We start from the raw sequence: 16,182 nt of genomic DNA on the forward strand, positions 1-16,182 counted from the left end.
GCTGAGGAACCTGGCCTTGCTCCCGCCATGACTTTCCTCCTGGAAGCTTTAAGATGTTTTGGGGAAACTATCTCTGCATAAAAGTTAAAAAGAAAGCTAATGCAGGAATAAATTCTGAACAACTTCAAACAGAAAATGAGAGTAAGTCACTAAAATGAATCATTCACATAATTATACATGTTTTTCCCTTTTCCTCTAAGAAGGAAAAAAAAGAAAAAGCCAACTCATCTATATATACAAGCAATCCTCCCCGGCTTACACCGTAAGGACTTTTAGCCGCCTGCTTCCAGAGAGAAATAAAAGCAGATTTATTTCACTATTACACCAATGTATTTAAATTCTTCTATTTTTTTAAGTGGCTACAGGGCAACAGGACTGGCCTGTGCCAAATAGATTCTGAAGGAAATCTACATGAAGGAAAAAAAGACAGAGGAGACCCTGGGGTGGACAGCTCCCAAGGCTGACTGGGGGCCCATGGCAGACGGTGGCCTGTCTCAGCGGGAAGGTGCACATGAGATAACAAGAACATTCGGGGACAAGGCAGTTCCCGTTTGGGTCACCTCTGTCAGGGACAATGCTTATGGTTGTGGGTTATAGCATGTCCATAAAAACGTGGTTCCCAGCCAATAACATGTTACTATGGAATAGGAATGAATCAAATACATCAAGATTTCAGGGCATCTCACAAGTGCCAGGAGTTGTCCCTGGGCTTTGTGCATCTCCAGGTGGGAGGCTGCCCACCCTCAAAGCCTGGCGGGGGATGAGGGGCTACAAAGGGCAAGCGATGGCGCCAGGACTAAGCCTTGTTGAGAAACAAATCAAAAAACTTGACTGAATGTTCTGCTTCAGCCCCAAAAGGGCGGAGCTTTAGGATTCTCAGAGAAGTTCCCAAATCCAAGACGTAGTCTTAGTGACCCTGTGAGTGTTTGCACAGAGGTTAAGGCACTAACTGATGGAATCCTCCCAAGAACCCTCAGTTTGAAAACACGGGGCTGGAAAAACACCCGGAAAGGAAAGATAAGGCACTGTGCAGAAGGGAACCTACAGTGGCCCAGCCATGCGCGGCCAGGCACCTCTCAGCAGTGCAGATTTGAATCCCTGACAGTGCACAACCAGGTGGAGCGGACCCAGGCATTAGGACAGTGGCTGCCCAACGTGGTGTTGCTAAACGGACCGCAGTTCCAGCCCAAGGCAGAGAAGGCGCGTTCAGCTGAGCTTGAGGGCTCTTCTGAAAAGCCAGGCTCCTCCCCACCACTGCACTGTGCTCATAGTTCCCCTTTTCTATCCAAGAGCAGTTGCAGCAAAGTGGATGCTTCTCTCTGAATCTCTTCTGCCAGCAAACCCTGTACTCACACCCAACATATCTGTTTCCTCCAGCGCTTTCACCAAGGTCCTCTCACACGTATCCATAAGCACTGGCAGAGAGGCACGTGTGCTGCACGGTGGTCCCGGCAAGGTCAGGGTAGCTTTGATGGCCACATTTGTCCCAAGATCCAAGGTTCATTTTCAAGGTCACTTATGAACTCGCGCAGTGGCCTTCAGCTTCCCCCAAACCTCACTATAAAGAGCTCTATCATCTCTCTACCCCAAGACTTGCAAACAGTTTTCAGAAATTAAACTGCCATTCTTTATACCCCCAGAGTTTATGATTTCCATCCAATGAATACCTGAAGGGCAGTGAGACCCCACAGAGACGCCCCCTAGCTAGCTAAGACACCCCGGGCACTCTTCTGGCCCAAGTGGACTGTCAGCAACTCCTCCTCAGGTGATAAAACTGTCACAATACACAATTCAACGACAGGAATTACCCTAGGGGAACAGTGATTAGGAGGGTTTGCAATTATGAATGTGCACTTGACCAGCAGGTAAAAACCAGCTCCCACTCATTCTGTGATTCTAAAGAACCTCACTATAATGGGCGTGTCTAGGCAGCTGCACACAGGAGACAGACAAACAGTCAGTGGGCACTAGGATACAGGGACAGTGCTCCCCAGTTACAACCTGCAGCGCCATTCAACAGGAAGAGCTGGGAACTGACTGAAACAACCCCACACCCCTGCATGGGGGACCAGGAACAAATGTAGCACCCCAGCATCTTCAAGGAAGATGACTAGGGAGCAGGGGCCTCGCAGACCTGAGGATCTGTGACAACAATATGCAGAGAGCTCCTGGCAACCTGGCACCCCCACCCCCACTTCAAGGCCAAGCAGACCAACCACAGGCAGCCTAGGAAGCCCCTTCTCTCCATGAACTAGACCAGGCCCACAGTGCCAGGGCCCTCAGTAAGAGGCCCACTAGGGCAGGGCCTCCCATGTGAAAGCTCTGGAATCTATTGTACAATAACAAAGTATTACAACACCTGTCATTAAGGATGAATACAATGCCATCCAACACATTTCTGAGAAGCTGGTTTTGATCTTAGGCCTGAGCCAGGATCTGCTGGAAACAAAGCACTCACACACCTTGTTTACTCTCGGGAGATAATACTTTTGCAGTTCCAAAATCTGTGATCTGGATGTGCATATCTTCATTTAACAAAATGTTTTCTGGTTTCAGGTCCCTGCAAAAAGAGATTTTTTTACATTTCAGATTAAGTATTTAAAACACTAACATCATTACATACTCTAAATTTTGCTGGAAACAAAATGAACTGATTAATACTTAAAATCTTTACAGACTAACGAACAAAAATGCAATTCTGAAGTTCACAATGAACAAGTATCAACTGCATACAATGAGAACACTCAAATCACATCAATTCATAACTGTATTCATCACTCTAATAAATTTTTTGATGGATAATCTATTTTTTTTCCCCTTACTGAGAAAGATTTGCCCTGAGCTAACATTCATGCCAATCCTTCTCTATTTTTTAGTATGTGGGCTGCCAGCACAGCATGGCCACTAACAGAGCGGTGTAGATCCACGCCCAAGAATCAAACCCGGGCCACTGAAGCAGAGTACGCTAAACTTAACCACTAGGCCACTGGGGCTGGCCCATAATCTATCATTTTTAACCCATAAAATAAGAGCTTTTAAACCTACCGTGGTAACCATCTCACAATATATGTAAATCAACCCATCACGCCGTACACCTCACTACTATACAGTGAGGTGTGTCGATTATTTCTCAATAAAACTGGAAAAACTGCTAAAACAGGAAATTGTATACTATGTGTATTTTACCTGCTTCAATTTGACTTCATCAGAAAGTCATGGAAAATGAGACGAGCAATAAGTACACACAAAAGCTACAAATGACTAAATAAAAGCCCCAGTCAAGATGGCTAAGAGCTACTAGTCTGGCAAAAAAAGGCATCTGACCAACTTCCTCTGATATCTAAAGGTCCAGGAGTCTCTCAGCGTCAGGTGACATGGTCCCCACACCTCCACGAAATGAAGCCAAGCTGAGCCCAGGCTGTGAGCAAAGCCCGCCAGGCCGCTCGGTACCTGTGGACGACGCCCCTGCCGTGCAAGTACTCCAGGGCAGACACCATCTCGGCCGTGTAAAATCGGGTACACGTCTCATCGAACGAACCGATTTTGCGAATGTATTTAAGTAGCTCTCCATTTTTGGCATAACTAAGGCCAAAATCTAAATATCGCATAGTTAAGGAAGAGTGCAAAAGTCGTTTTTTCAAACTGACCTTAACAGCCCAATAGGAATGGTTTTTTTGTTTTGTTTTGTTTTGCTTCTGCTTTTTCTCCCCAAATCCCCCAAGAACATAGTTGTATATTTTAGTTGTGGGTCCTTCTGGTTGTGGTATGTGGGACACTGCCTCAACGTGGCTTAATGAGTGGTGCCATGTCCGCACCCAGGATCCGAACCAGCAAAACCCTGGGCTGCCGAAGCGGAGCGTGCAAACTTAACCACTCGGCCACAGGGCTGGCCCCCAATAGGAATGTTTTTAATTAATGAAAACTGAAGGTACCTGTGGCCCAAGACAGCTGCCTCTCTTCGAGTCAGACTCTGCCATGGTCAGACCCACAGCTGCTGGGTCTGGCAGGAATCCCAGGCCCCGGCTCCAGGGCCAGGCCCCAGGGTGGGTTTTTCACCAAGAACACAATGACAGAAGCCTCTCAGCCCGAATGCCCGGTCTAGATCCCTCTGCCCCCAGAAGGCACTCATGGGCTCAGTGAAGGGAAGCTGCTAGAGACAGTGGTCAGGGCCTGCCTCTTCACAGGCTTCAGCAAAGCAGGTGGAGGGGGTCTCCATCATAACACAGCCTCCAAACCTGGACCACAACAGGTACACAACATTTACTGAGTACCAACTGCATTCCACGTGCTGTGCTAAGAGACAATTCATGTAAAAACTTCTCAAATGAACACTCCTTTCCAAGTATAAAGTGACAAGTTTTGTAAGAGAAATGCCATTTTATTAACTTCCCCATTCCATCTATTTACTGGGCACCCATTAGGGAGAGACTTGAGGAACACAGTCATCTTTCTCTCCAAGAGCACTGCAGTGTCACATTTTACTTCTATTTTCTCTTTTCCAAAGAAGCGTAAAGTCTGGAACAATAAATGGGTCCCCTATAACTGCTTCTTCCTGGAAGCACCAAACATCTCCACCTATTAATGGAAATCCACAGGTACTTCATGGCTCCCTGGTAACCAGGGACACAATGACCCGAGTCTCCAGCTGCCCTGAGCAGCGTCTCTGAGGGTGGGAAGGGGTGGCCTATGCTCAGGGTGGGTGTTCCTTCTGGCTTCTGTTTGACAAGGTACTGCCATCTCCTACCAAGGAAGGAGCCTGAAGCTGCAGAGCAGTGAGGACAAGCCAAGGAGGGAAGTGACCCACAATAAAAGCTGCCCAAACCTGCCCCCGCTCCAGCCCCACCGCGGCCACCCAGGCCATTCCAACTAAGACAATGTTCAATGGGAACCTGAAACAAAAAGCCAACCTTCCTTCTAGGGAATGCAAAGGGCCTCGGCCAGGTGCACTCCCACCTCGCCCTGTTCTGCCCCCTCCACAGGGAAGGCTGGTGTCCGTGGCCTCTTTACTAGCGGCTTGCAGACTCCCACCCACCCACCCCCAAGCAGGAGCTCAGCGCTGCTCAGAATCGTCAGTGGCATATATTGTGTTGAGAGAAAGAAAAGGAAACTCTCCCAGAAGAAAAGCCCCAATATGCACCCCATCCTCCCTTTAGCGTAATTACGATTCTGAGTGGGGCAGAAATCCCCAGGTCTCACTCCTGTTGGAGGAGAGTGAGCCCTCACAAGCTTCACGGATTTTGGAATTTGTGTTAAAGATCAAGAGCAAAAAACAGCGTTAGACAAAGACCCAGAGTCCCCTCCACTACGTTACTCTGGCCAATCCCATCTGAAATTAGACAGCAAGCTCACTCACCTACACTGAGCTGCCTGATCCCACCACTCGTGACCTTGGGAGAAGTCAAGTGTGCGCCATCTGTCAGAGCCTTCCAACCAAGACACTGTCCCACAGGCCCTGCAGAAAGACCAGGCCCGGGCCTCCAGAAAATCTGGCAGCCTTCCACAGGCTCAAGGAGGAGCAGAGTCACACGGGTCCCAGAGACCTCGAGGAGCAAGGGGTCAAGGTGGCCTCAGAGGTGACAGAGACACAGAACAGATGTGAAGAGGCCCCTTCAATGTCCTCAGAAGGCCACTGATGCTGCCACATGAGCAGTGACAACAGAGAGGTGGGGACAGGAACGATCCTGTAACACCTACAACAAACCAACAAGGAACCCCTCTCCCAGCCACAAGCCCTTGACTACTAGACCACTTTACTGCTCCCCTTTAAAGTGAAAGCACTGGGAAGAGCCCACTCTGCAGTGTCTGCACTTCCTCACCTCGCTCCCTTGAACCCTCCTCCCCAAGCCCAAACTGCCACATCAACAACTTGCAGAGGGCCCACCCACAGGTCAGGCCCAGACCCCATGTACTTGACTGGGCAGCATCTGGCTGGGCTGCCAGCACCCCCCACGGAAACCATCTGGTCCTGTGGCCCCCGGGTCTCTGTCCTCTCCACTCACTGGCAACACCCTCCAGCCTCCTTGGAGGGTTCCTTCAGCACACAAATCTCTGCTGAGGGGGTGACCCAGGCTCAGGCCTCAGACTCTCCCTGCTCAGCAGCCCCCATGGCCAGGCAGCCTGCTGACACACTCCCAATGTGCTCACCGCCCTGACTCCTCACAGGACTCTGCTGGCAGCCACCCAGCAGTCCACGTGCCCTTGAGCAGCGAGTACCAATGAATGCGTCAAATGCCAACGCAACATCCACCCCCAGCCCAGCCTCTCCCCAGTTTCTTCCAGCTCAAATACAGCAGCACTGTGCATGCAGGCTCTGAGGTCCCTCACCCAGGAGCCACCTTGGCTCCATTTTGCCTCACCCGATTCACTAACAAAAACCTTCACTGCAGCAGCAGACAGAGTCACAGAGAGTGGCTGCCCTGCTTGAGGCTCTCCTGGGTTCCCTGCCACACTCAGAAGAAAATTCAAAACTCTCGTCAGGCCTCCAAGGCTTAAAGAGCTGGCCCCTGCCAGCCTTTTTGCTCCACTCGCACGTAAGTACTTCCGCACTCCTGCCCTCGTTCCGCCCAGGTCTCTGACCAACGCTGCCCCCTCAAACCACTGAGCTAAAGCAGCGGCATGCTCCAGCGCTCCCTCACCTGGCCTTACTGCTCTTAGTCCCTCAAGGTCTTTCACACAGGCATGGACCATCTGTGCATATCTAACTCCTCCCTGGAAATGTGAGCTCTGTGAGGGCAGAGCCTTCACCTTATTGACCAGCATATCCTCAGCACCTGGCATTCAACAAGGACTTCTCAATAAACAGAACAAATTCAGCTGACAGGCGAAGGAGCCAGAAAACGGTGTTAAAGGAGTAACAAGATCCAGCAAAGTTTGAATCCAGAAGAATCTGCATGTAGAGAAGAAAAAGGAGGCGGGAAGGGGAAAGTCCGAGGAGGTAGTGGGGTTCAGGTGGGAGGGGGAAGCCAAGCCCTCAGACACTGGAGCAGCTTTGAGGGTGGTGGGGTGAGGGAAAGGGTTCCAGAGACCTGAAGGCAGGAAGAAAAGAACAAATGCAAAGACTGAGGTTTAAACCTGAACAAGCTCTGAACCAACTTGATGTGACAGCCAGACCTCGCTCAGTTGAAGAGAAGCCAAGAACATCTGCTGGGATCAGGGACAGAGTCACTGGGCACACTGGGGTGGAGGAAGTCCTGGTTTCAAAGAACAAGTGCAGGAAAGGAGCCAGTGAGTAAGGAGAAGCTGGCCCACCTGGCTGTGTGCTGGACATGCCCAGAGACAAGCTAGACGACACAGAGTGTGACCCTCTCTGACTGCTATGCTGCCCTGCCTCCCTGATCCCTAAGCAAAAGTAAAAGAGCAAAAACTCAGTGCCCCAGGGTTAGAGAAGAAGTCAGGGAGTGTGAGATGCCGTCAAATAAAGCAAAGAGTCAGTGGGGTGTAATGTCTGCTGGAGGAGCATCTGGAGAAGTAGTATGCACAGCCATGGAGAGCCAGGGGCACCGGGCAATCAGAGATCCATGGGCAGAGAGCAGACTCTCGGGTAGTACCACTGACAGGGGAGGCAGGGAGGCCGGAGGGCTGCGGGAAGTGCCTGCCACTGGGAGGACAGCGTCTTGGGTACAGGGAGAAAGGGTTTTGGTTCCTGTGGGTCACTCCCTGGACTTCTCACCTGGGACTGAGCCGGGTAAAGATGTCCCTTCCAACAAAACCCCATAGCCCTGGGCCAAAGAAGGCAAAGAGGTGCCAGCCTTCCAGGTGCCCCTAATGCCCAAGGTCATTCTTCTTTTCTCTCACTTCCCTGCTTTGAGCACAGGACTTGACACCTGGTAGATATGCCAACGACACTGGTTAGAGGAATGAGGGAATACCTTTGAACAGATGTCTAGCAACCGTGAGGTTAAAATAATAATCCTTTAGATACAACGCTTATCAATAAAAAAATCCTCAAAAATGTTTGTGCCAATCTCTCTAGAAGTGACTGTCATACTTCAGTGAATGTCAGCAATCCCAGAGGCTCCCAAAGCAAAGTGATGTGAATTCCTTTGTATTCAGAATCTGCCACCCTTTTCCTTTCCAGGGAAGGGGCTACTTGTGAAAACAAACAATGGGGTCATGATTCCAAAACGATACAGGCTCACTGGTGTGATTCAGAAGGCTTGACTGGTCAAAGGATACACAGCTTTTCATCATCCTGAAACGTGAAGTAAAGTTTAACAAAGAAGGGGTGATCCAGGCGCGACATCACGTCTCTCTCTCTGGTTACATACGGGACCTTGTTCTCTTTGATAATGTGACGTTTCTCTAGAATTTTAACTTAAGGTAAGAGAGAAGTGAGTTACTACAATTGGAAACGGTAAGAAAATACTAAAGATACTACTCATAAAGGTAACTGATACAAATTAAAGTTTTTCACAAAACACACCCACTGGCTTCATGGTCTCTAAGACCAACAGCGTCCTATCCCCTGAAATCAGCATAGAAACCTCCAGGGGTCCCTGCGCCCCAGACACAGAGCTCACAGGAGTTAGTACTTACTAGCATATTCTCTTGAGGTTGCCAGTTCTCGGGCCAGGACAACCTAGTTGGGAAGAAAAGGGGGAAAGAGAAGAGAAAAAATACCCAGTGTAATCAGGGCATTGAGTCTCACATCATCCTACAACCAACCACACAGGCTACTCCACCCCCACTGTGCAATAACATTTAAATATTTGAAATTACATTTAAATTTTTTTTTAAAGATTTTATTTTTCCTTTTTTTCTCCCAAAGCCCCCCGGTACATAGTTGTGTATTTTTTTTAGTTGTAGGTCCTTCCAGTTGTGGCATGTGGGACGCCGCCTCAGTGTGGCTTGATGAGCAGTGCCATGTCCACGCCCAGGATTCGAACAGACGAAACACTGGGCCGCCTGCAGCGGAGCGCGCGAACTTAACCTCTTGGCCACGGGGCCAGCCCCCTACATTTAAATATTTTTGGTCCTGTGCTAACAAATATAGCTGAATGTCAATGACCAAGTTAATGTGTTCTAATGGTTAACAGCAAACACATATATCTCTCGACCGTCTTTAGAAGGCTCTTATTAGCTGCCAAGAATCCCCATGGTGCAGTGAAATGTACATTCAGGAACATCTCAGACTAGCATAACCCTCACAACCGTAGTAACAAGCAGCAAATAATACCTCCACAAGCAGCAGCAACTAATAACTCCACAAGCAGGTACTGAGAACTTTAAAGGGCCGGCCCCATGGCCGAGTGGTTAAGTTCACGCACTCTGCTCCGGCGGCCCAGGGTTTCACCGGTTTGAATCCTGGGCTCAGACACAGCACTGCTCATCAAGCCATGGTGAGGGGGCATCCCACATGCCACAACTAGAAGGACCCACAACTAAAAATACACAACTATGTACCTGGGGGGCTTTGGGAGAAAAAAGGAAAAATAAAAATAAGTAAATAAATAAAAAATAACTTTAAGAATACGTCTTCAGTATATGTTCATTCCAAAAAGCCATCCTGAATTTGGGCTTTTTCCAATAATTTTTACCATACTTGATGCCATCTCAGATACCGTGCTATCAAGGGCACAGGAAACTAAATGTCACTGGGCCTGGGAAGAGTGCCTCCCTCACAGGACGCAGTCACACTCCCAGCTCAACCTTCTCTGTTGCATCCCCGAGTCTTGTACTGAAACTCCACTTTGGGGACAGAGCGCCAAAGGGGCATCACACAATGTGGAAAAGACCTTTCTACACAAGCAAACCCAGGGCACACCCTGAGCACCAATTTCCAAATGGCTGATGAACCCAGTTTGGCAGTTGGGGCGGCCCCACCACTGCCAGCTGGTGTAAATGCCTCTCTTAAGACACCTGCAGCGGGACGGCCTTAGGCCCAGAGAGCAGATGAAACCTGCCCAACTCCCGGGAAATCCCTAGACCTGCTGGGAAGACCTAAGGAGGCCACAGGCCGGATTCCTCTGGCCCCTGGTTATGAGTTACATCCCATTACAGAATTCTTCACCAGACTCATCAGAAGTGATCCTGGAAGAGCACAGTGTGAAACAGCCTGCAGTTACTAAGAACAAGGTCAGATTATATGCACTCAAGTGGAAAGATCCTTCTGGAGGAACGTAACTGTGTGCACTGTTCTCAGGCGCTGGGGAGCATGGGGGAGGGACTTCCCTTCTCTGGGTTATGTACTTATGCAATGTTCAATTCTTCACAAGAGCATGTACTAGCTACATAAGCAGAAAAAAGAAAAAGTTGTTAGAAAGTACTAATATTTAATGGAACCCTTTCTGAAGGAGACATTTACGTAATCTTTCTGTTGCGTGAATTGAGAATCTCACATGGAAGTTTCCTTATGGGGGCAGGGCAGGGAGTGTCCCTCTTCCAGAGAACAAGGCATGACACATCCCTCCACGTCACCCAGGGCCGACAGCAGGGCTGATCTGGATGTCTCGATCATCTGCAGGCTGCCGGACAGCAGGAGGCTGACCCTCCCTGCACTTCAGCGCCAGGCTCTGCCAAGCGAAGATTCTGCCCAGCCTGCGAGCTGCCGCTTGTCCACCAGCCCTGCCCGGGAAATCTAATTTTAAGTGGTCTCTATTTCAGGAGGCTGAAAAAGACCTGACGGCACACATCATTTGAGACTCAGGACTGCAGGACTCCAAATGGCACCTGAGAGGAGCCTCCAGCTTTCCCAGGCACCTCCCTGGGACAGGGGTTCAAAAGGCACAGGGATGACAAGAATTACTGCTTTCTTGGGGCCTTTCAACATCACGAGTATGTCACCCAGAATGGATGGTGCCTAGTTTTACCCACTGTGGAAACCCAGGGACAGGGGGAATTTCACAAATAAGTCCTCACTTTCCAGTCCAGATAAATGTCCAATGACGTAAAGCTGAGACAAGCAGAGAACTCTTCTTTTACTGGACTGTAGTAAGTAACTGTGCAAAATACCCAAGGAAGGTTCTTTTCAAAACAGTTTCTTTCTGAAAGGGTGTGTGAGTACCAGACCTACTGGGGACTATCCTCACAGTTGAAGGTTTTTATCACGAGGGCACAAAGCTTTCATAATTTAAACAAAAACTGCCAAAAAAAAAATCTAAAAAAAAAATGTAAGGAGAGCAAAAGTTAACATGAATTAAAATGATGTTGGGAACACGGGTGAGCTCTATATTTCATGTTATTCTTTGTATTTTCAAATATTTCATAAATGTAAAAAGAGAAAAGGAAAACAAATTTCACACAAGGTTTCTTCACAAAGGCCAGGCAAGAAAGACTTATTATTCAGGACACCTGCGGAATGAGGAGGCTGCAGGGCCACCCCGGGCATCCACAGCGCACGCTGGGCCCACCTCAGAGGCCACAGCACAGGGATCTGCCTCTTCACAGAGGCGCAGATTCAGACTGCGCTCCCTGGCTGGGGCAGGTGCTCGGGCCTCCCCGTGAGCCCATGGCAAGCTCCTGGCCCTGCCACAGCCAGGGGGCTTTAACCTCAGCTAAGAGCTGCTTTGAACTTCATTTATTTGCTTTAAGAGGAAAAATACTACAAAACAAGTGAGACTTACGTAGCAAAAAGAGTTGTCCTGTGTGTGATTTGACAGTGCTGTGATATTTCTGTTTATGAAGCTGAGGTCACAAGAATCTAGGGGCTTGGGTATTGGGCTGCAAATCCAGCAAATATCAAGGGTGTACTGTTTTGTATATATTTTTTTTAAGTAACAGAGAAATAATAAAGGTCGTTAAATGTTTCCGAAAACCTCTGAAGAGATACTAATACTGATACTAACTTTCTTTTTTTGAGGAAGACTAGCCCTGAGCTAACATCTGCTGCCAATCCTCCTCTTTTTGCTGAGGAAGACTGGCCCTGAGCTAACATCCTTGCCCATCATCCGTGCTCATCTTCCTCTGCTTTATATGCGGGACACCTGCCACAGCATGGCTCACCAAGCAGTGCCATGTCCACACCCAGGATCAGAACCAGCCAACCCCAGGCCGTGAAGTGGAATGTGCAAACTTAACCGCTGCACCACCAGGCCGGCCCTGATACTAACTTTCAATCCAAGGAACAGAAAAGCTTCCCAGGGCCTTACCAATGGGACACAAGGACATGCAATGTAACTTGTTGATACCTGGTTAGAATAAAAATTAACTGAATTTTTTTTTTTTTTTTTGGTGAGGAAGATTAGCTCTGAGCTAACATCTGTTGCCAATCTTCCTCTTTTTGCTTGAAGAAGATTGTCACTGAGCTAACATCTGTGCCAATCTTCCTCCATTTTACGTGGGATGCTGTCACAGCATGGCCTGACGAGGAGCGCCAAGTCCACACCTGGGATCTGAACCTGCAAACCCTGGGCCACCAAAGCGGAGCACATGAACTTAACCACTACGCCACCGCGCCAGCCCCTAAATTTTTTTTTAAGTAAAAAATAAGATCAAGAGATGCCTTTTAAAGCTTTCATCTACAAAATCATGGCTTAGATATTTTAGCCATGAGACCTGCTTGGTAGTAGCCAGCCCCAAGTCACCCTCACAACAGGAGAGGAACTGCCAAGAATCCTGAGACCTTCCTACAGGGAAGAACACCACCCTGGTATCTGGGTCTCCCAGCTCCAAGCCACCAAGGAAGGTCAGCCTTCCGAGGGAAAACATACTCATTCGACAAAGAGTAGCCTGTACTCACTGTTGAAAAAGAGCCTTCACCAAGAATTTTCCCGAATTTGAAGTCCTCAGGCCGTTTCTTCCGAGGCTGTGGTGGTGGCTGTGCAGCATGTTGCAAGGAGTTGGCACTCGGCCTGGACTCAGCTGCGGTGCTGTCCATGGTGGGGCCCTGCCTGGTACCACCGCCAGGAACGCCAGGGGCCGTGCCGGATTCAGTCTGGGTCCTCACCATTGATGGGGATGGGCAGGAACATAACACCACGCTGGACTGAATAGGAACGGTATCATACTAGTGGACACAGAGAAAAAAGAGGTAAGACTCAAAGCAGATTTTCCCAAATGCATGAACTGAAGTGTTGACATTGTTGAAACACAAACATCAAGTATAGGGCATGCCATCTGACACTCTGCCACGTGGTTCAGGCCACTGCTCTCCTCTCCCAAGTCCCTTCCCTGCTCACATCCCAGCCCGGCCTGTCCTGCATGCCCACCAACCCAACGCAGCACCTATCTGCCCTCACTTTCCTCCCTCAGCACTGCATGAAGTCTCCAACCCACCCCCATGATTGGCCAGTTGGCCTTCCCATCACTGCCCCGCCTAAATGTCATCCACAGCCAATCCGATCCAAACCCTGTGACCAAAGTGTCTCCTATCCCAGACCCCCTCGCCCTGCTCGCACACCCTGATTAAGGCTGGACACACGGAAGGCATTCAATTACGGCACCCCAACTACAGAGAATTCTAATGGAAAGAAGAGTCCAAGAATTGCCAACTACACATAAAAGTTATAGCTGATAAAAAATAAGCTTCTCGAAAAGACTACAGTGGAATAATTGGTTAACAATTTGGAAGATAACTGGTTTAGAGTCAAACTGCTCACTACACACCAAAGTTACCTCTAAGCCAATTAAAGCATTACATGCTGGTTTTTTTTTTTTTAAAGATTTTATTTTTTTTTTCCTTTTTCTCCCCAAAGCCCCCCAGTACATAGTTGTATATTCTTCGTTGTGGGTCCTTCTAGTTGTGGCATGTGGGATGCTGCCTCAGCGTGGCCTGATGAGCAGTGCCATGTCCGCGCCCAGGATTCGAACCAACGAAACACTGGGCCGCCTGCAGCGGAGCGCACGAACTTAACCACTTGGCCACGGGGCCAGCCCCTACATGCTTTTTTTTATTTAAATAAATTCAAAAATTTAACAAATTTTAGAAATTATAAAATGTGATCCCTATTAAAATCCCAGGGGGCTTCTTCAAAGAAACTGACAAGCTGATCCTGAAATTCAAGAGATCCAGAACAGCCAAACCAATCTCAAAAAAGAACAAAGTTGGAGGACTCACACTTCTAGATTTCAAAACTTATACTATAAAGCTACAGTAATCAAGACAGTGTGCCACTGGCATAAGGAGAGACACATAAATGAATGAAAGAGTCCAGAAATAAACCCATACATCTATGGCCAATTGATTTTTGACAAGTGTGCCAAGACTCTTCAATGGGAAGAACAGTCTTTTCAACAAATGGTGCTGGGACTAGATACCCACATGCAAAAGGATGAAGTTGGATGCCTTTCCTACACAATACACAAAATTTAACTTAAATGGATCAAAGATTTACATGTAAGAAAACTATGCAATTCTTAGAAGAAAATATAGGAGTAAATCTTCATCACCTTGGCAATGGTTTCTTAGATACGAAACCAAAAGCCCAAGCAACAAAAAACAGATCAAAGGGACTTAATCAAAACTAAAAACTTTTGTGCTTCAAAAGCACCAGCAAGAAAATGAAAAGACAACCACCAGAGTGGGGGAAAGTATCTGTAAATCCTATCTGATAAGGGACTTTGTATCCAGACTAAAGAACTCTTCCAACTCAAAAAAAAAGAAAAACCCACACACAATTAAAAAACAGGTAACCGAGGGGCTGGCCCCGTGGCCGAGCGGTTAAGTTCGCGCGCTCCGCTGCAGGCGGCCCAGTGTTTCGTTGGTTCGAATCCTGGGCGCGGACATGACACTGCTCATCAAACCACGCTGAGGCAGCGTCCCACATGCCACAACTAGAGGGACCCACAGCAAAGAATATACAACTATGTACCGGGGGGCTTTGGGGAGAAAAAGGAAAAAATAAAATCTTTAAAAAAAAAAAAAAAAAACAAAAAAAAAAAAAACAGGTAACCGAGCTGAATAAATATTTCTCCAAAAAAATATGCAAATGGCCAATAAGCACATTAAAAGATGCTCAATATCATTAGTCGTTACAGAAAAGCAAATCAAACCCACAATGAGATCCCACTTCATATCCACTAGGATGTCTAAATTCAAAAAGACAGATAATAACAAGAGTTGATGGGGATGCAGAGAAACTGGAACCCTCATACACTGCTGCTGGGAATGTAAAATGGTGCAGTCTCTCTGGCAAACAGTCCGACAGTTCCTCAAAAGGAAATGAGTACCATATAACCCAGCAATTCCACTCCTAGGTGTATACCCAGAAGAAACAAAACACTATGTCCACACAAAACTTGTACAAGAGGGGCTGGCCCCGTGGCCGAGCGGTTAAGTTCGCGCACTCTGCTGCAGGCGGCCCAGTGTTTCGTTGGTTCGAATCTTGGGCGTGGACATGACACTGCTCATCAAGCCATGCTGAGGCAGCGTCCCACATGCCACAACTAGATGGACAAACAACGAAGAATGTACAGCTATGTACCGGGGGGCTTTGAGGAGAAAAAGGAAAAAATAAAATCTTTAAAAAAAATTTAAAAAAATAAAAAAATAAAAAAAAAAAACTTGTACAAGAATGTTCAGAGCAGCATTATTCATAATAGCCAAAAGGGGAAAACAACCCAAATGTCCATCAGTGGATAAACGGATAACAAAACATAGTCTAGCCATAAAATGAAATACTATTCAGCCATAAAAAGAAGACACTGGCACATGCTATGACACAGATGAACATGGAAAACATGCTAAGTGAAAGAGGCCAGACGCAAAAGGCCACAGATTTTATGATTCCATTTATGTGAAATGTCCAGAATAAGCAAATCTATAGAGACAGAAAGTAGATTAGTGGTTATCAGGGGCTGGGGGAGGGAGAGAATGGTGAGTGACTGCTAATGGATCTGGGGTTTTTTTGTGGAAAGATGAGGATGTTCTGGAACTGGATGATGGTGACGTTTGTACAACCTTGTGAATATACTAAACACCACTGAACTATTATACGCTTTAAATGGGTAAATTGTAGGGTATATTATATCCCAATAAGCTGTTATTAAAAAAAGTTACATCACACATGACTGCCTTAGTTTCTATATAAGAACTCATTCAAATCTATAAATCGACTTTTAATGAAGAAACAAAGGGTAAGCACCAAAAAAACTCAAGCAACCAAGAGACGAAAATGTGCATAATATTCAAAGACAAGTTAAAGCAACCAGAGATAGCACTGTACATTTTTAATTATGGGGAGAGGCTGGGGATAAATTAATAGAAAGAATGATTAAATATGTTTTCAATACACAGAGACATCCAAT

The 16,182-nt window shown here is 47.4% G+C and overlaps 1 protein-coding gene across 6 annotated transcripts in view; it reads right to left on the bottom strand.

Moving 5' to 3' along the window:
• The window catches only part of PDPK1 (3-phosphoinositide dependent protein kinase 1), an 83,949-nt gene that overhangs the window by 40,153 nt on the left and 27,614 nt on the right, over positions 1-16,182 (bottom strand). For all 6 annotated transcript variants that reach the window (XM_023616528.2, XM_070231150.1, XM_023616526.2 and 3 more), the window contains 5 exons: positions 12,677-12,943; positions 8,536-8,578; positions 8,176-8,313; positions 3,451-3,595; positions 2,463-2,560 (listed from right to left, as the gene is read on the bottom strand). In XM_023616528.2, the coding sequence (XP_023472296.2) occupies positions 2,463-2,560; positions 3,451-3,595; positions 8,176-8,313; positions 8,536-8,578; positions 12,677-12,886 (634 nt within the window). In that variant the 5' untranslated portion in view covers positions 12,887-12,943. The remainder of the gene's footprint in view (positions 1-2,462; positions 2,561-3,450; positions 3,596-8,175; positions 8,314-8,535; positions 8,579-12,676; positions 12,944-16,182) is intronic.

This window comes from Equus caballus, chromosome 13 (assembly GCF_041296265.1).
Source record: "Equus caballus isolate H_3958 breed thoroughbred chromosome 13, TB-T2T, whole genome shotgun sequence".
Classification (NCBI taxonomy): Eukaryota; Metazoa; Chordata; class Mammalia; order Perissodactyla; family Equidae; genus Equus; species Equus caballus.